The 20,048-nt window shown below is 38.3% G+C and overlaps 4 protein-coding genes across 8 annotated transcripts; 2 read left to right on the top strand and 2 right to left on the bottom strand.

Moving 5' to 3' along the window:
- The first annotated feature begins 1,235 nt into the window (after nt 1-1,235).
- Nucleotides 1,236-10,943, top strand: LOC121736527 (zinc finger protein 600-like). 2 transcript variants are annotated; one of them, XM_042127776.1, is made up of 4 exons: nt 1,244-1,280; nt 1,368-1,535; nt 1,780-2,541; nt 10,888-10,943. In XM_042127776.1, exons 2-4 carry the CDS (start codon nt 1,369-1,371, stop codon nt 10,907-10,909), a joined length of 951 nt encoding a protein of 316 aa, XP_041983710.1. In that variant the 5' UTR covers nt 1,244-1,280; nt 1,368; the 3' UTR covers nt 10,910-10,943. The 2 variants fall into 2 exon arrangements, with proteins under 2 accessions (XP_041983709.1, XP_041983710.1); XM_042127775.1 differs by having other exon boundaries at nt 1,236-1,535.
- Nucleotides 2,839-9,923, bottom strand: LOC121736528. Its single transcript, XM_042127777.1, has 6 exons — nt 9,635-9,923; nt 7,771-7,875; nt 5,253-5,450; nt 4,625-4,721; nt 3,742-3,816; nt 2,839-2,909 (listed from the first exon to the last, which is right to left on the bottom strand). Exons 1-6 carry the CDS (start codon nt 9,912-9,914, stop codon nt 2,858-2,860), a joined length of 807 nt encoding a protein of 268 aa, XP_041983711.1. The 5' UTR covers nt 9,915-9,923; the 3' UTR covers nt 2,839-2,857.
- On the top strand, nt 4,950-15,581 carry LOC121736525 (spermine oxidase-like). Of its 4 annotated transcripts, XM_042127773.1 has the most exons (10): nt 4,950-4,956; nt 8,622-8,628; nt 11,258-11,446; nt 11,904-12,113; nt 12,771-12,987; nt 13,364-13,542; nt 13,810-14,083; nt 14,284-14,387; nt 15,009-15,251; nt 15,528-15,581. In XM_042127773.1, the coding sequence occupies exons 3-10, from the start codon at nt 11,277-11,279 to the stop codon at nt 15,538-15,540; spliced, it is 1,410 nt and encodes a 469-aa protein (XP_041983707.1). In that variant the 5' UTR covers nt 4,950-4,956; nt 8,622-8,628; nt 11,258-11,276; the 3' UTR covers nt 15,541-15,581. The 4 variants fall into 4 exon arrangements, with proteins under 4 accessions (XP_041983707.1, XP_041983706.1, XP_041983708.1 ...); XM_042127772.1 differs by lacking the exons at nt 4,950-4,956; nt 8,622-8,628 and adding an exon at nt 10,904-10,990 and having other exon boundaries at nt 11,273-11,446; XM_042127774.1 differs by lacking the exons at nt 4,950-4,956; nt 8,622-8,628 and adding an exon at nt 11,058-11,128 and having other exon boundaries at nt 11,273-11,446.
- Nucleotides 15,582-15,757: 176 nt separating this feature from the next.
- Nucleotides 15,758-19,305, bottom strand: LOC121736695 (lysine-specific histone demethylase 1A-like). The gene is made up of 8 exons (XM_042128062.1): nt 19,158-19,305; nt 18,858-19,034; nt 18,386-18,595; nt 17,441-17,657; nt 16,879-17,057; nt 16,522-16,795; nt 16,328-16,431; nt 15,758-16,222 (listed from the first exon to the last, which is right to left on the bottom strand). The coding sequence occupies exons 1-8, from the start codon at nt 19,217-19,219 to the stop codon at nt 15,988-15,990; spliced, it is 1,458 nt and encodes a 485-aa protein (XP_041983996.1). The 5' UTR covers nt 19,220-19,305; the 3' UTR covers nt 15,758-15,987.
- Between the last annotated feature and the right edge of the window lie 743 nt (nt 19,306-20,048).

The raw sequence follows: 20,048 nt of genomic DNA, 5'->3' as shown, positions 1-20,048 counted from the left end.
AAAAATATTTGAAATTTTTTTACGTCTGTGTGAAAAACTGGAAAAATATATTGGAATTTTTTCATTTTTCTTTTCTTTTCTTTCGGAAAATTTTCCATTACCCATCTGTATCCGAGAGTCGAGACATAAATGCGAAATAAACTCCAGTGGTGTTCAACTCTGTCAGTAGTCAAAAGTTCATCTGATAGTATGCCCTTTTTAGACTGGGTTGCACCACAGGCGTGAGTAAAGTTTAAGTTATGGTTATAGTTAAGGTAAATTTAACTTTAACTTTACCCTTAACTTTGCCCGGAGAAATTGACAGATGACAGCTGATCCAACAAGGTTATACATGCGCGTGGACGGGGGCGCTGCTGGTAAAGGAAAACTGTCAAAAATTGCATGGCATTGTCATGTATGATGACAGCGTTAGTTCCTTTTTTCGCCATATGCATTTAAAACCTTGTCGAGCTCTATGGTTATAGTTAAATATGGCGTCTTGATGGCGTCCATTTTTTTCCTTTTTTCCTTTACCCAAAGATTTGACATTTTACACTGTAGTCAAAGTTAAAGTTAGTTGATGCAATCCAGTCTTTAGTTATTTACTGGCTGAGAAATCTGATAATCTATTTACACTCGCGCGCGAGCCACGAGACGAGCCGCGAGACGCGACGCGAGCCACACGAGATTACTCGCGTTCCAGACTTCCAGTATATAATAAAGTACCTACTCTGTGCTCGCGTCTCGTGGCCGGTGGCTCGGCTTGAGGCGCGTCTCGCGGGCCGCGGCCCGCGTGACGCGCCATAGAGGGTGACCTTGGTACAAGCCTTGACCAGCCTTGACCAGTCTTGACCATACCCCCAGGCTCGCGGCTCTTTGCTGACACAGGCGAGTAAGGTCGTCGAGCCATAAGTCCGCGTACTTACTCGCGTGTCTGTCACCCCCTGTACACAAAGCTCGCGTCCCCCTCGTGCTCCTTTGTATATGTGGAGCTTGCTACATATATTAATCTGTGGTGGAGCCCTGCGAACCACAAGCCGCGAGCTCGAGTTTACACCCAGGGCTCGCGGCACGTTTCGCGGCTCGTGACTCGTCTCGTGGCTCGCGCGATCAGCAATCAACAGACAACAGTCAACATGACAATCTGACAATTGACATTTCTCTTGTATCTATTCCAATTTCCACAGCTGCTGATAAAAAATTGGCAACTCACCGAGGCGGCCATTTTTAAAAGAAGAAGAAGAAAAACAAAGTACCGTAAATTTAAAAATCTCAAAATAAAAACACTGATTGAAAACCATGTAGGTATTGAGTTCTGTTTTGTAGTGCAGAAATAATATTTATTCGTACATGTATAATAAGATCCTTATTGTTAATTGGATGAACAGAATGGATGATTCGCTAAGAGATACGACGGTATTCATAGACGTTACTGAGGGTAACGCTTTTTCAGGCCTTGATAATTTTGCAAAAGACCTACATAATGAGAACATCGAAATTGTAGCAAAAGAGCAGGATCAACCTGAATTAAATGATTGTCCTACAGAAATAAAAACGTAAGTACATTGCACAGACTACTGGATAACTATGTCTGGTATGGTATGGTATGGTACATTGACCTTCGTTTTGCGGAAGCAAGTAATACTGTATACTAGGTACCTACAAGTTACAACTCGGTCAAGTTAACTACGCACCTCGCTGGAATGCGATGCCTCCCCAGTCCCCACGTTCGCATCCCCAAGTATTTAATTAGGTAAGTAAGTATATAAAACAAAATTGAAAAATATTTTCTTTTTTTAGGGAAGTTATTAACAAAGAAGACTCCAATGATGCGACAATAGAATTGAAACCGGAATATACTAAAACTAGAAGCAGAGGTCACTCAAAGACTGAAAAGGTTCGATTTCGGTGCACAGAGTGTAACAGATATACAGCTAAAGATGAGGATCAGTTATTGCGTCACATCCGGAAGGTCCACAAAGGAGAAAATCCATTCCAATGCTATATGTGTGATTATAGTACATACAACAAAATCCTTTTTGAGGAGCATGTCTACATACATAAAGGTATAAAACCATATAAATGCACCTTCTGCAATCACAAGAGTGTATCAAAGAAGAATTTAAAGAAGCACGAGCTGATACACCGCTCCGATAACCCTCTGAAATGTAGCCAGTGCAATTATATTGCGAGGCACCAAAAGGGATTAGCTTATCATTTAAGGAATTTCCATTCAAAGCTGCAGGGGTTGGTGTGTTTAGTTTGTAACAAAACATTTTCTACAGCATTGGACCGAGCCAACCATATTTCTGTGCAAATAAAATGTAATGTATGCGACTACATTACATGTTCGAAGTCTCTTTTGGACAAACACAAGCTTAAACATGACAATATTAAGACATTCAAGAAACAGACGGGGCTGTTCCAATGCGTTATGTGCGATTGGAGTGGTTCTCTTCACAGAAAATTCATTTCCAAAATATTATTACATTTGGTACATCATCCGCAAACAGTTGATGAAAATCTTATTGATGTTTCAATACTGCGAAAACATGGAATAATGTAAGTGTTTATTGCTATATACCTAGAAGTAATGCCAAATAATACTGTACACACAATAAAAATTTATAAAAAATTACACACTTTAAAAACTCTATCGACCCCTCACCTATGTGTAAAATCTTTATTGAGGTGATTCTTAATTTAAAAAGTTATTTATCACAAATACTACTTATCACCTCTAATAATTTATTTTTTATAAGTCATCCTAGTCTAGTTTAAAAAAAATCAAACTAAATACAATTTAAGACAATAATTTTAAACATTAAAAAAAAATCTTGGTGCAAAAGAAACAAATTATTTTCTTGGAACATGTTTTTTATCTACCAAATGCGGGATTACGTTCATAGGGCCTTAAGATTTTGTTATATCTGAAAAAAAGATTAAAATATTATAACAGTTTGTATTGCAACATGTCGAGTTGATGCAATGCGATGCATTTATAATAGATGACAAGGTCAAAGTTTAGCGAACTTTCTTAAGAAAATAAAGAAATCACGGTAAAAATAAGTGTTCCCAAAATTTCAGCTTCATAGCATTTGTATTTTTTTTGTTATGCGCCTTTAAAGTTGGATATTCAAGTCGAATTTTTTTTCAATTAAATTTCTTAATATTTGTATACAATTTGATAACTTATGCAATTAAAAGCAACTTTTGTTATGAAACCACTTTCATAAACACAATATTTAATATACCTGTTGAACAAAGTTGTCTCCCGATGCGTATAAACTACGAAAGACTGACGTCAGTCTTTCGTAGCACTTTGTATGGAGCGTTTAGGGCAGGTCTTTCTTATGAGATATTTGAATTGTCATATCTTGGTGAATTTTTAAGCTATCAGAGTCATTCTTTCAACGATGTTTCTATTTTTTAAGTGTCCTTCAATTACCGATAAGAAAAAAAAATAGTCATCATGCCTATTGCCCATTCAAGACGGAACTTTATTTATTCATTATTATTATATCAATAAGCACACTAGATTTACTTCACAAGAAGCAAGAAGATACAAGTTGCGGCTCGCGATGTTGGGCTGCCTGTTCCAAATTTGCACGTCTCATCACACTTTAAAAAACATCTTTTCAGTAGGTAATGTTTAATGCTTTTATCACATAGAAATTCGAATATCAACGGTTCGAGGGTGCAATATAGAAATTCCTAGATGCTTCAAGACCAGACTATGGCTTTGAGTTGAAAGAATCTTACCTCTGGTTTCCCTCCAAAAAGCCGTGCCTCTGCAAGGACGATGCTATCTCAGCAAAATGAAAATAGTAGTAAAATCTGCAATAATAATTGTAACTATAATATTTCAACACTTCAATCAGCAAGCTTAGGCCCGTATAAATAGTACTCAAGATGCATCTTGGTCTCAAGACTCGATTCAGGCTCTGTGATTGGTTGGCTGTCAAAATTTGGACCAATCACAGAGCCGAACCGCGTCTTGAGACCGGGTCGCATCGTACTGACTATTTATACGGGCCTAAAGTGTGGCCACCATAGAGAGGAGACTTAAGTTTCTTTCAGTAAACGAGAGCTGCCGATAGCCTGTACTCTGTAGACAAAGTCACAAATGGGGGATATTAAGCAAAGGATGGAGCAGAGGGCACTAATTTCACATTACTGCATGTCCGACCCGACCAATAATTCCCGAATCCGACCAATATCCGACATGCTGCACACGTCATAATATCAGAATATTATCAGAAACGTTGTCAAACGTCGAACAAAACTTTTTGTTTACTGTTTATGCTGGTGTCGCCATCTAGCGTGAAAACATTGCATATATTCCATTGAAAAATAAAGTGGCATTTTATTTGGTTTTTGTCGGTCGCAGTCGCTTACTGCGAGGATCGGGAAGCCACATTATAATAAAAAAACTTAAGAGGTGTCAAGGGACACCCGGATGGAACGAAGTTATAAAAAAAATTAACCCAAAAAAAAGAGAGAGAAACACGCGCTACCGCACGGCTTACAACTATAGCATTTTTGCTCTAGTCGACACTTTTGTGTCATGTCGTTACAACTTTTTTCGTCTAGCCCCCTTTCGCAACGCGCGATAAGGAACTTTGTTCCAAAAAGTGTTCCATACCTTTGGGAAGCACAGCCGGTAGTTTTCAGGGCGGACTGGTCGGTGCTGGTGTACGCGTCGGGATCCTTATCTAGCAACTCATCTGGCGGCTCGAACTCTAGTGACAGAAACAGAACAGAAGATGTCTTGGTCTTTTAATCATGGTCATAATGTATGCAACGGAAAAAGAGCGTAATTTACAGTAGTCATAACTCATAACTCATACGTTTTATCTATCAAAGAAATTGATAGAGCAGATGGTGCACCTAACTACGTAATTTGGTCCGGTTTTTTATAAAATTTACATACAATTTGATAACAAATTTAGTCTGAGAATATTATGTTAAGAATTGGTTAGTTTAAAAACCTGTACGTATAAACTATGTTTAATTTTAATAAGTATCGAGATTTTAATACCTCATTAAAAAAAGCCACACATCCCCTTGTCACAATCTCTCTCTCTCTTCTCTCGTTACATAGTTCTTGGATTTACCATTACAGTTCTTATAGTAGTAATGGTTCTGGGACTTACCATTACAGTTCTTACAGTAGTAATGGTTCTGGGACTTACCATTACAGTTCTTACAGTAGTAATGGTTCTTGGACTTACTATTCCAGTTCTTACAGTAGTCATTGTTCTTGGACTTACCATTCCAATTCTTACAGTAGTAGAGGTCCATTGCGCAGTGGTTGGCAAACTTGTAGATCTTCACGTACTTGTCGTTGGGGTTGGCGAAGATGCACCACGGTTCGTACGTGCTGGGGCAGCTCAGCGGGCACGGGTGGCCGTCGATCGCCGTCAGTATCTCGTATATCGTCGTAGGCGTATCGTTGAATATCGGCACGACTAAACGACAACATATTCTGTATCATCATCTTTATATATTTGGGCCCCAGGAGGTCATCTCTGCCAAGGAGGAGGCCGAGCGCAAGCGGAAACGGGACGCGCTCGACCCCTTTAGACGGCCGAGAAGAAGACGCGCACCACGGAGTGGGCGCAGCGCCTTGCCTAATGCCTTAGCCGGGATACTCGGAGTGGCAGTGTGGGGACAACGCCGCCGCCGATTGTACCGCGTCCCAGAGAGAGCCGTGAAAGGCATGGTGCTCCTGCGCATCGCGGCCCCCGTGTGGGCTTTTCTAGGCCACTTCGCGGGGCGGCCTGCACACTGTGATAAATATCTACGAGACGCGAAGTGCAAGTGGCCAGTTTTGCTTTCTTAGTTGTTTATTTTAATACGTTATAATAAATAGATGACTCACACAGGAGGTGTTCTGACTGCCCCAGAGCGTGTCCAACGTGTATTTGAAGTCGGTACCAGCTAATTTTATCGTGAGTTCAGTCAATGTCAGAATATCTGAAGCTTTTGGGACTGGTACCGACTTCAAAGTAATGAAGACTGTAGTATGTACAGAAATAGTTGAGATTTAGACAATTCTGAAAAAGGCATTATTATAGAGTAAGAGTTATTTAATACTTTTTAGTTCATATTATTATTGTTTTTACCTTGGAAGTCGGTTTTATTTTTTTTTTAAATAATAATTTCACTCTTTTTAGTTATTTACAAGATAAGGCTATATGCGTAAATAACCACTACGAATGTTAACTATTCACATTATGTTACTGTAAGCGAAATTGTGGTAAATGCTTGCAGTTATCTAAGCGATGCTGCAATTTAAACACTTTTTAAAGGTTCAGGAGTTCTGTTAAGTGCCTTTGGACCAAGAGACAACTTCGTATGAACTTTCTCTTATTCGTAATATATGTTTAAGTTACTAGAAACAACATTTTAACCACTATGAGTCTTTTGATAAATTTCAAGGATTTCCCTCGATTGCTCATAGATCCCATCATCAGCTCACCGCTTCGTAATTACTATACAAAATCAATTCTATTTATAAGATAAGACGAAGATAATATATTTATAAGACGACATCTTATAAACGTTCTATTTATAAGATGTCGTCTTTGGAATGTCTAAGAGAAAAATTTAAAGAAATAAGAATTCTGACCGTCACATCTCAATACATTTTGGAAAATCTCTTATATATGTTACAAAGAACATAAATATTTTCAAAAAGAAAAGTGATAATCATAATGTAAATACTAGAAATAAGAACAAGTTAGCAATACCAATGTTCAGACTAGCCAAAATAAGCAAATCCTTTAAAGGCCAATGTATACGCCTACCTATACAATAAAATCCCAGAAAATGTTCAAAATCTACCTTTAAACAAATTTAAAAAAGCAGTTAAAGAACGTTTGTGTGATAAAGCGTATTATAAAGTCAATGATTTCTTCGAGGACAGCACACTTTGGGAATAGGGTGGCTCCATGCAGGTTACTTTTCTTTTAATTTTGTTACATAGCTGTAAGCCATAACATTGTAATTTTCCATTTTTTTAGTAAAAGATGGCCCCGTGCGAGTTTCTTACGCCGGTTCTTCTCGGCGGGGTTGTTCCCGAACCGGTGGTAGGCAACGTAGTTTCTTCGTTCGACTTTCAAAAAGTGTATCATGATACCCATTTTGAATAAAAAGATATTTTATTTATTATTTTTATATTTTTAATATTTTTTATTTATCAAGATTATATCCTATACAACACAAGAATTTTGAAAATCGGTCCACAAACAGCGAAATAATCATCAAAAACATCTGCTTCGATGCAGAATATCACGAAAAGCATCAATAATTGGGTCATAATGTGATGACCCATGGCATAATTATTATGATTCTGATGATGGTGATCAAATAAATTGATGTGTTGGCTTATGCTTTCAGTTGTTTAAACAACGCCGAAGTCCCCGTACCTGTATCTATAAGGATTCAAAAGTTCTGTTGGGTACCTTCGGATCCAGGATATAACCTGGTGCGAAATCTTACTTTTTGGTAGCATTTAACTCGAATTTTCGAAATTTGTAATCACTATATGTTTCTATACAAATTTTAAGGAGTCCCCTCGATTCCCCCAGGATACCCTCATCAGATCACCACTTTTGTGAACATGGTACCAAATTCGAGTCAAACCCTATACAACACAAAAAGAATTTTGAAAATCGGATCACAAACGGCTGAGTTATCGTTGAACATACAAAAAAAAAATAAGATACATACAGCCGTATAACCTCCTCCTTTTTGGAAGTCGGTAAAAAAATCTGAAAATCTTACTAGTTTTATAAAATTTCCTCAAAGTAGTTGTCTGAGCGAAATCGACAGTGTAGATTCGCCTCGTCTCAGTAGGACGGCAACGACCGCTTCGGACGATTGCAAACTCTGAAAATAATTCATTTCGAATGTTTACCAATGTTTCGACTATTTAGCCACTGGCCTTAATTGGCCACTGGTTATGACTCCCTCCCAAAATCTTGTTAATAAGTTAATTACCAAATACCATGGCGTAACAAATGTCATACGAGGGCTGCTATTTATGTATCCGGAATGAAAAAAAGAAACAAACATATATCATTTAATATGGTTTTATTGCTTTTCAAAATATTCGCCGCGATGATCGACACACTTTTGCATACGCTGGAACCAATTTTCATAGCACTTTTTCCATTCTGATTGAGGTATCTCCAAAACGTGCATTTTGAACGCATCAACAGCCTCTTCGCGGCTCGAAAAACGTTGACCACGTAATTTGTTCTTCGCGTATGGAAATAAAAAGAAATCGTTAGGTGCCAAATCAGGGCTGTACGGCGGATGACCAGTCAATTCGATCTTTTGACCCTCCAAAAACTGAGTTGTTTCAGCTGAGGTGTGACAGCTAGCATTGTCGTGATGTAATATGATTCTGCGTTGTCGGTTGTTCTTTCTTATTTCTTCAAAGACTTCTGGTAAACAAATGGTCGTATACCATTCAGAATTAACCGTTTTACGATTCTCTAATGGCACTGTAGCCACATGTCCATTAATTCCAAAAAAACAGGCGACCAAATGCTTCAAAGTGCTTTTTGCACGAGTAACTTTTGTTGGTTTCGGCTCATCTTGGAACACCCACACCGTTGACTGTTGTTTAGTTTCGGGGTCATATGCATAGATCCAAGATTCATCACCTGTGTAGATATTATAAACGGCTTTTGACGTACCACGGTTGTATTTTTTTGCACCAATCGACACGAGCCCGTTTTTGATCGATTGTCAAGTTGTGCGGAATCCAACGCGAACATATTTTTTTTACAGCCAAATGTTCGTGTAATATCTTATGTATGCTCGTCATACTTATGCCTAAGGACGCCTCTATCTCGCGATATGTAACATGACGATCACGCATTATTAGTTCCCGCACAGCATCTATATTTTGTGGGACAACAGCTGTTTTTGGGCGACCTTCTTTATTTTCATCCGTGAGCATAGACCGCCCACGATTAAACTCACTGTACCAGTGATAAACAGTGGTTTTTGATGGTGCTTCATCTCCAAAAGTGGCGGTGAGTTGAATAAAGCACTGTTGTTGATTTAGCCCACGCCGAAAATCGTAGTAAATCATTGCACGAAAATGTTCACGCGTTAAATCCATGGCAAATGAAGACACGCAATTTTCAAAATGACGCCACGATGGAAAAATAATTGACAGTCACATGAAACAAAATGTATTCTTCAACCAAAGAGTTCTATTTTCAAATGTTGTAATTACTTTTTAAATATTGTTCTTGTAAGTGGCCAGTTCCGGATACATAAATAGCAGCCCTCGTAAGTTCCCGGTGAGAGTTTTGGCGCAACGGAGTTGCGAGCGTCATGGTATTAAATAATATTAATCCTTATAATATATATGCGAAAGTGTGCCTGTCTGGCTATCTCATGTCTGTCTGTTACCTATTCATGAGCTTACTTTGATACTGGAAAAGGACATAGATACTTTTTATCCCGAAAAAGAATTACGGTTCCCGCGCGATCTACGAATAATAAAAACTATTTATTATTCGTAGCGCGCGATAAACTCATTTTGGCGCGACGGTGTCGCGGAAGTCATCTCATAGAATAATAAATGTAGTATTTAATTACTAATTAAGTAATTAGTCTAATTACGCACCATAATCTGAATATTCACAGAGATTGCCCATAAAAAGGAAACAGGCGTTACTGAATTCTTTGTATTCTGTCGTCGAATTCTTAATCCTTTTTGCGCAAACGCGAATGCCGGCATCTCTGCAAATACTCTCTCGGTTTTCACACAAATTTTCAACACCTTCTACGGTGAAATTTCCATCTGCCATTATGGTGTGGTTGGCATCAACCGGCGGCCTTATGTCCGTCAAGTTAACAAAACAGCTAACACTTTTCAAAAGCAACACAAAATATAAGAGAACCATGTTCGAGAAAGTAGAGTTTTGGAATGAAAATAATAATTAAATGCCTGCTGTTGCTTTATTATGTTTACGAGTCATTTCATTTAATTTAGCCGAGTTGATAAGGTCTAAAACGCGATTGTAGGACGCATTTCAGTCACAATTCAATCACGATTCGGTCGCAATTCAATAGCGGTTCAGTCGCAATGCAATCGCAATTTGGCCTCAAATTTGTCCCCATTTGGTTGCAAGTCGGTCGCAGTTATACAATAGGCTTGATGACTATTTTTTTTTTTAAATATAGAAACATCGCTGAAAGAATGACTCTGATAGCTTATAAATTCACCAAGATATGACAATTCAAACATCTCATAAAATAGACCTGCCCGAAACGCTCCATACAAAGTGCTACGAAAGACTGACGTCACTCTTTCGTAGTTTGTATGCATCGGGAGAGAACTTTGTTCGATAGGTATATTAAATATTGCGTTTATGAAAGTGGTTTTATAACAAATGTTGCATTTAATTGCATAAGTTATCGAATGGTATACAAGTATTAAGAAATATAATTGAAAAAAAAATCGACTTGAATATCCAACTTTGAAGGCGCATAACAAAAAAAATACAAATGCTATCGAGCTGAAATTTTGGGAACACTTATTTTTTACCGTTGACCTTGTCATCATCCCTATTAAGTCGCAATTCAGTCACAATTTCATCAATATATTCAGTCACAGACCACTGTCTAGTTGGGCATTCGGATATTTCAAAACCTGAATAATTAATCGAATTTATGAAGAAATTGCGGGTTCGGTCATCGGCGCATAATATTACACAGTTAGACTTCAGAACATGTAACACATAAAGAGTAAAGACTAAAGAGATATACATTTAATGATAGCAGTCCGGATAATCATGGATCCATATAACTGAGAGCGGTCGAATCGAGTTTCTACTGTATACATATCATAATAATTATTTTGTTTTAATTTTCAAGGAACCAGTTCGTTGTCTGGTGATATCGATAAGATAAAACGAGTTGCCAGTTGCCACAACCGATGACTACACGTGCAGAATATTCACAACAATCAAGGAAAATGGTAAACACAATATTGTAAATAGATAAAAACACCGTTGCAGTATCGTATTGTACGTGTGATATACGAATGAGTGCTGGGCTAGCGTGTTTTAAAATTGTGTTGTTGATTTATCAATATTGCGTCATTGCCACTACTAAGGTTCGTTTAATTTGGCCATTAATTCCGTGGGCCTCGCGTAGGGTTCACGAAAATGTGCTTATAAAAATAAAGACGTAATTGGCGCGTATCCAATTCTTTTTGAATTTGGAATATGATTAATAATGTGAGTCAACGGGTTTGCAGCTCGATGGGATACGATACGATCGTGGTGGGCATGGGCGCCGCCGGCATGACGGCCGCGGCGACGCTGGCCAAGGCCGGCAGGAGGGTGCTCGGGCTGGAGGCCGACGACAGAATCGGCGGCAGAGTCAAGACTGTGCCCTTCGGAGACGGCGTCGTCGAAGTCGGCGCTGAGTGGTGAGTACTTTTAAACAATTAGACTTATGTTTTCGGGATAACTGCGTTATTTGTAAGGCGCTAAACATCCAACAATAGACATCAGCAGTAAAAGGACATCTCTGTGAGTCCAACCTTTGAGGCCTCTGGCGAAAGTTGTAAAGGCTGCCGAATCGCACCACTCTCGTCCCGTTCTTGGCGAATATGCATGGGATGCATATGGAACGGTTTTATGATCTTACTAGATAAATCGTTTATCGCGCGGAGACCGTACATTTTTCCGGGATAAAGGTATCCTATGTCCTTTCCCAGGACTCAAAGTATCTCCATACCAAATTTTAGCAAAATCGGTTCAGTGATTTGGGCGTGAAGAGTTAACATACAAACTGACAAACTTTCACCAATATTAGTAGGAAGTGTGGATATGAATGACTCCCGAAGTCAATCAGAATACAATGACAATAAACTTACTTTTCAGGATTCACGGAAGCAGTCACAATAGGATATACGAACTGGCTACCGAAAACAACATCCCGATTGTGGAGCAAGACTTCAAATCTGGCGTTTACATGTCGGATGGGAGCTTGACGGATGCGGAGCTGATGAACGAGCTCATGGACTACTGCTACGCATGCTCCGAAGACCCGCCTGTAACTCCAATGCCACTTGGAAAGAGCATCGCTGAACGGTATAAACTTTCTCTCAAAGCGTCTGAATGTCGTGTACGTGAATATTATGATAATGACTCGAACAATATAGGTACTATTTCTGTAGCCCCTAACACTATATTTTAAATGCTATATTGTCAGGCGAGGGCATATCACGTACCCTCTTAACCAATAAAACTGGACGATACTACCTTAATATTTGCAACTACCTACTGATACCTACTTAAAATATTAAGTTGGTCATCAAAGTGTAAAATATGCTGTACAAATTACTACCATTTCACCTTCCGACGCGACCATATGGATGCCTCCGTGCGTGGTCCAGTGGTTTAGAGCGTGGCTCTTGACTCGGATGTCTTGTCCGATTCCCGCGTTGGAAACGTGTTATTTCCAAGTTTGGTTAGGACAATGCAGATTGCAGGCTGATCACCCGATTGTCTGACTGCTCTGACAAGTAAGATGTCGTCTAGTCTGTCTCATGTCTGACAAGTGAAATTCGTAAAATGCCTGATCTCTCGCCAGGGTTATGAGAGTAAAAGGAGATAGAAAAAAGATAGTGCTCTTGTTCACTGCGCACACACTAGGGCACTATAAAAATCACTCCTGCGTAAGTGGCCTAGTTTCGATGAAACCGGCCGCCGTCACCGAAACAGGTGTGGAAGTAATTATTATTTCAGCTTCACGGAGTACACACAGAAGAAGTATCCGGACCTCGCGAAAGACGAGGAATTCATGAGAGAGTTCCTGGCGATGAACAACTGTATCATGAGCGGTTACCTGGCTCTGAGCGACTGGGACGACAGCACATCGCACAGCTCGTACGCGCCGCTGGACGGCCATCAGCACCTGAGCTGGCATAAACACGGCTATAACACGCTGTTCCAGATACTTCTGGTGAGTTTATGAACTTTAAAGACTCAGAACTGCGAACTCGCATCGTAAATATCTGCGGCAAAACTCTAAATATGACATTGCGATTAGATGCGAATTTGTAGTTATCTGCAGTGGAGGCCCTAAAATCAGTTTTCATATATAATCAGCTGTTCACATAGCACAGTCCTTACGGACGATCTCAGTGCCATACGAGTATCATGCATGTTTCTTACTAAAAGTTACGTTTTGTCAATTAGCTGACTCACATCAATGAGGACTGAGGAATGATTAGAGAGGTTTTTGGGATTTCGTAACTGTTTTTAATGAAAATAATAATATGCTTGAGGTTAAAGTGCAACGCAATAATAATAATTCAATCTGATATTTAAACTTACAGAACAAATACAACAATGGTGCTGGGTTGCCTTCGCTGAATATCAAACTGCACAAAGAGGTGATGCAGATACAATGGCCAAAAGATTCGAGTGGTGACGTTGAGGTGGTGTGCAAAGACGGGGAGAGATTCACCACTGACACCGTCATCGTGACTGTCTCGCTGGGGGTGCTTAAAGAGAGGTAAAGGCCATTCATATTTAATTTGATGTAAATTCAAAAGAGGCATACTTTCAGGTTGATAGAATTCATACTATGTCCATTTTACAGACCATTTATTTACCGCGCTATAATAAAATGACTACTGAAAACGGTTGGCTTTTTGTTTTGAGGTAATCTTAAAAAACACACACAATCATGTAGTCAAATAAACATTGGGTCCCAATATTTATCAGTATTTAATCATTTCAGAACGCTTCTAATCCCTAATAACAATTTATATGATTACAGACACACACACATGTTTCTGCCAAGCCTACCAAAAGAAAAGGTGGACCTAATAAATTCGATGTCTATTGGAGTTCTTGGCAAGATTATCCTGGAATTCGAGACTCCATGGTGGAACGATTCACCCTTTACCTCCCTAATTTTTATGTGGAGATCAGAGGACAGGAAGAAAGTTAGCGAAGAGGATTTGTGGGTTACGAAAATATTCGGATGCAGCGTGCCTATTGGATCCAAGAATGCTTTTACAGTATGGACAAGTGGGGATGTTGCGAAATTGGTAAGTTCGAAAATATACCAAATCTCACTTAGCACGATCACATTACCCACACATGAGCAATTAATAGATATGGTTATATATCAAATAATACGTTTTCATTAATGTGTTGTTCATTAAGCCATATTCCTCTGAGTAACATTTTACCATATTTTGTGACCATTTTTTAAATGTTAAAAGCGGTTCTTTTGGTTTCCGCTCAGGTGGAAACACTTCCAGAGGAGGTGGTGACGAAAAAGACCATGGAGCTGCTGCGGCGGTTTATGGGAAAGCAGTTCTCGATACCCGAACCAAAAAGAACGTTAATGTAAGTAGACACCGTTACTAATAAAAACATTTACTAAGTGGTTATCCTATTTACATTTGCTATCCTTGTCTGTTAAGCAAGTGAACCGACTCATACAAACACAGCATTTGCGACCAAGTTGTATCAAAAAATAGTATTATTATGGCCAATAGTGGTTATTGTACCACGTTTTCACAGAAAAGTGAGTTTACCGGAGGCCCAATCCCCTACCCTGTTCCCTTTCCTACCCTCCCCTATTACCCTATTCCCTTCTTAAAAGGCCGGCAACGCACATGCAGCTCTTCTGATGCTGCGAGTGTCCATGGGCGACGGAAGTTGCTTTCCATCAGGTGACCCGTTTGCTCGTTTGCCCCCTTATTTCATAAAAAAAAAATATGTACTAAATTGAATCAAAAACATCTCTTAACAAAAATATTATGAAATGTAGTCCAAACTATGTACCATCGAAGAAATTCATAGGCAGTTGACGGACCTACGTCATTTGGTTGAGTTCTGTCAATTCAATATAAATCGAGATCTGTCGGCTGGGTTTGACATAACGCCATCAACTTACGTAGGTCCGTCAACTACCTATGAATCAACTACTCTGATAGTACCTAAGATTAAATAATCGTTTTACAGAACCAAGTGGCACTCGAATCCGTATACGCGGGGAAGTTATACGTATGACAACTTGCTGACGCCCCAACAACCAAACGCGAGGACTATCTTAGGGGAACCGTTGTTAGATGCTTTCGGAAGAGCAAGAGTGCTGTTCGCCGGAGAAGCCACCAACCAAACCCACTTCTCTACCGTGCACGGAGCCAGCGAGACTGGATACAGAGAAGCTATGAAAACATTAAACGCTTCTTACTATAAGATGGTGTAAGTAAGAGAAAAATCAATTTTTTTTCTTGATATCGTAGGTATTACTCATTACGAAATATTCGAAGATCAAAAGTTTACAAAAAAAAAAATTGCCTGTAACACTTTTTAAATAATAACAAAAGGCAAATGAACTCAGTCATGCATTTGATATGGTGTGATTTTTCAGTTATTTAATTGTAATAGAACAATTTACTGAATTTAATACTATTTTTAAGTTACTATCATATTATGCATTAAAATACTGTTTAAGCACTTTAATATTTTTTGATATAGATCACAATGCTGAATGTGAAAAAGAGTACTACAAGGTCTAATATTTGGCTTAGTATTATTTATTATTATTAATGATGATTTTAAATAATGATGTACAAACTAGTACAGGGTGTTTTTATGATATTGTACTGAAATATTTCTATACACGTTTATTAGTAAAATGATCAAGTGCAACTATACAGTAAGGAGAATAAGGTTGGATGACCAATAAGCATAAATAATATACAAAGTTTTAATAAGAAAATAAATATATTTATTCAACAAACTCTGTTTTGTAATCTTTGGATACCTATAATACCGAGGAACGTAATATATTCAAAAGTGATTTGTGTAGTACATATATAGTTGTTCTACCTCAGAGTTTTTATAACTGCTCTTGTCTCGATAGCATATAAAGGTTTTGAAAAGGCGAAATAACTGTAAGAAATACGGAATCACTTCCAACATTATACATGCCCCCTTACATCTTGCTATCTAGCAGCCTTTGAGCCTCCCTAAATCCGGTTTCGCTTGCACCATGGACGGTTCCATAATGTTTAGGATTTGTAGCTTCTCCAGCGAACAACACTTTGGGTTTCCCAGCAGAATCAAGCAAGGGTTCCCCAAGTATATTTCTTGCGTTGGGATGTTGGGGGAAACCTACGTCATCGAAGGTATAGCTTCCTCTTGTGTATGGATTAGAATACCATGTGGACCTAAAAATTCATAAAATTACATATTATATTAGTTATTCAAACAAACCCAAGAAACAAACACATTTTTGGTCTTCGATCGAAAATATTTCTTTCTAAGGTACGCACCTTATCATTCCAGTCGGTCTCGGTATGGTAAAGTTGGCTCCCATAAATTGTTTGATAACTCCAAAAGCTTTGCTTCTAACAACCTCTTCTGGAAGTGTTTCCATCTAAAAAAAAATAAGTTTAATTTAATATATAACTACATATTACCAATGTGAAAAGTCTACATGGTATACGGCATTAAGTGAAAAACATACCAGTTTAGCATTTTCACCGCTAATCCATAATGTTAGGGTGTTATCTGACCCCATAGGAGTAGTGGCTCCATATATTTTTGTTGTCCAATTATCCTCAATGCTGACTTTCCTTTTATCTTCTCCTCTCCACAGCAAAAATATAGAATCATACGTCATTGATTTCCACCACGGTTCGTCAAACTGAAATATGATTTTATCTAGGAGTCCCATTGACATGACTTTGATTGATTCGATTTTCTTTTGTGGTAACGCTGGTTTGAAGAGCTCCGAGTATCTAAAATGTTTGGTTGAAAATTTTGATTCTTTCTGAGCCTCAATTTGAATTCTGACTAAGGAAGACTCCTGTGTTAATCCTACCTTTCTTTAAGCACCCCCAGCGAGACGGTGACGATGACGTTGTCGGCAGTGAATATCTCACCATCTTTGCACACCACCTCCACGTCACCAGTCGAATCTTTTGGCCATTTTATCTGGGTCACCTCTTTGTTCAATTTGATATCCAGCGACGGTAAACCTGGACCATTGTTGTATTTGTTCTACAAATCAGCAGAATAGAGATTATTTCGATAGTTTGGAGACATATGCGACGACAATAAGACATATGCGCAGCCGTGGGCTGTGCAGTGCACGTCAGTCGCTGCGCGGCGCGGGTGCGCGCGCACGTTTAGTATGATCATGACGCCTTACACACTACATTTACACTTATACACACGTTAATAGATGATCAATGTACTTATAATAATTTGCACTTATTTTGATATGTGAAACAACGACTGGACGGCGCATGGTAAAACTTGTATAAGCTTATATTGCGCCGTATAACATGTTTTTGTAATTTTTATTGATAAATAAAGGTTAAAAAAAAAAATTAAAGCTATGGAGTAGAATTAGCAAACCAAATATTATCAGCTGGACGTACTAATAAGATTTCAAAAAATGTTTTATATCCATGCTTGTTCCAACTGTAGTGCAGGCTTCCGCCAAGGTCTTCGTATGAAGACTGAGTCGAAACCTCGTTCCAGTCGCTAGTGGCCTCGAGAGCACTCAAGGCAAGATTTAATGCTTCCAAAACCCCGTTAACGTAATCCTGATCCTTCAGAACATCCGGATGATTCTTTTCCAAGTATTCCATTAGTCTAGAAATATAATAAAGTAGTAAACAATTGATAAGTAACAAAATAGCGAAAGTAAACAATTGATAAGTGAGGTTGACCTAATCATTTAACTCGTTATATAATATTGGAAGGTGAAATGGTCATTAAGATAAGATAGATATAGTGCTGTTTTGCTATTACTAGTTTTGTGTAAAATTTTCAAATATGCTCTTGATCCCACACTGATTGTTATGCAGGAAGCAGTCTTATATCCGGACCCGGAGGGGTTTTAGGGTATCAAGGCTTTTCCTTTCCAACAGCTGGAATGATTCCCTCCTTTAACTACTACCACGTACCCAAGAAAAAAAACCGTGACCGAATAAGTGCAACCATTAAATTATTTTATTTTATACTAGCTGTTACCCGCGACTTCGTCCGCGTCAACAAAATGTAAAATACATAGGTAAAAAATAAAAAAGTAAAAAAATATCCTCCTCCTTTTTGGAAGTCGGTTAAAAGTAGCCTAAGTCACTCCTTATTACATCAACTATCTGCCAATAAAAGTCCCGTCAAAATCGGTCCAGCCGTTTTGGAGATTAGGCGGAACAAACAGACAGACATACAGACAGACAAAAATTCTAAAAATTGTTATTTTGGTGTAAGTAACGTCTAAATATTCATATGCATGTAGTAAAACACGGTTATTTTAATATTACAAACAGACACTCCAATTTTATTTATATGTATCTATAGATGTATAGATTACATACTTTTCTTGTGTATGTTGTCCAACTGGTTTGGGAGCGCCGGTTGCGTTCTCAGCCACTTCAGTGCCATATTCAAACAACTCAATAAACAGATCTCTGTCAACGAACGATCCGTCTGACCTGAAAACTTGACTTTCCATCTTCTGTTCCAATGTTGTCACATTATTCTGTACTGCTGCATCGTAAACCCTACTGTTCACTATCCCATGGATCCTAAAAATAGTGTTTTTATGGCAGTTACTTATTCATTTTTCACATGTGTTAGTTCTGATTTATTGACACAGAACAGGCACTAGATACATAGAATCCATAGTGCAACGTATATAATATTATATAGAATCACCGTATGCTGGACATGTTTTCTTTGCTACAGATCCATCATCCAGTACTGGAACCCAATGCTACTGGTTCTATTATGGTGACACTGGTCGCTCTGTATCATTGTAAATCAGCACTTAGATTTTAATTTACCAACCATTCAGCGCCGACTTCGACGACGCCGTCTCCGAAGGGCACAGTCTTGACTCTGCCGCCGATCCTGTCGTCGGCCTCCAGCCCGAGCACCCTCCTGCCGGCCTTGGCCAGTGTGGTCGCGGCCGTCACACCGGATGATCCTAGACCCACAACGATGGTGTCATACTTTTGGGTTGGCCTGAAAGTCATTATTGAGATTACAGATCATTTTCGTAGATTTTATATTCATAATCATAAATCATAATCTATAAATTTTATAATTGTTAGTATATGGACATGGATTTTAAAATGTAGTACTTACTCGCTTAAAGCACAGTCCAGCCGCGCTGTAAATATCACCACGAGCAGTACTATACTCTTCATGTTATTGCACAATACTCAAGCAACACGGTAGGCATCCCAGCCATATATATTTGTCTCAAAGGTCATACGCAGGTCATTTTTATTATTGTAGATTGATAAATGATAAAATAGGGTGACATAAAGATAGTCACTTGAGCCGAAATAATCATAGAAAGTTAATCATAAAAATATCAGTTAGGACAATAAATATATCCAGCGGTACTAACTAATCATTCATGTTTATATAATTAAAATAAAACGCCTTAGCGTTTTAAACTGCAAACTTTAAAATAAAAGTTCCGCAAGGTTCAAACCTAGGCCTAGTATTTTTCATGTTATATCTAAGAAGTTATTGTCAAGTTATTATAATGTTACTAGACGTTCCGCGCGGATTCGCTCGCATAAATTAGATATTTCACAGACAAATTAGTCCACAACTATTATTTTTAACAAAAAATTAAAACCGACTTCCAAGGTAAAAACAATAATAATATGAACTAAAAGGTATAATAACTCTTACTCTATAATAGTGCCTTTTTCAGAATTCGTCTAAATCTCAACTATTTCTGTACATACTACAGTCTTCATTATTTGAAGTCGGTACCAGCTAATTTTATCGTAAGTTCAGTCAATGTCAGAATATCTGAAGCTTTTGGGACTGGTACCGACTTTAAAATAATGAAGACTGTAGTATGTACAGAAATAGTTGAGATTTAGACGAATTCTGAAAAAGGCACTATTATAGAGGAAGAGTTATTATACCTTTTAGTTCATATTATTATTGTTTTTACCTTGGAAGTCGGTTTTAATTTTTTGTTAAAAATAATAATTTCACTCTTTTTAGTTATCT

Source organism: Aricia agestis, chromosome 19 (genome assembly GCF_905147365.1).
Source record: "Aricia agestis chromosome 19, ilAriAges1.1, whole genome shotgun sequence".
Lineage (NCBI taxonomy): Eukaryota > Metazoa > Arthropoda > Insecta > Lepidoptera > Lycaenidae > Aricia > Aricia agestis.
Note: the sequence above shows the minus strand (reverse complement) of the source record. Positions and strands in the feature narration are given on the sequence as shown.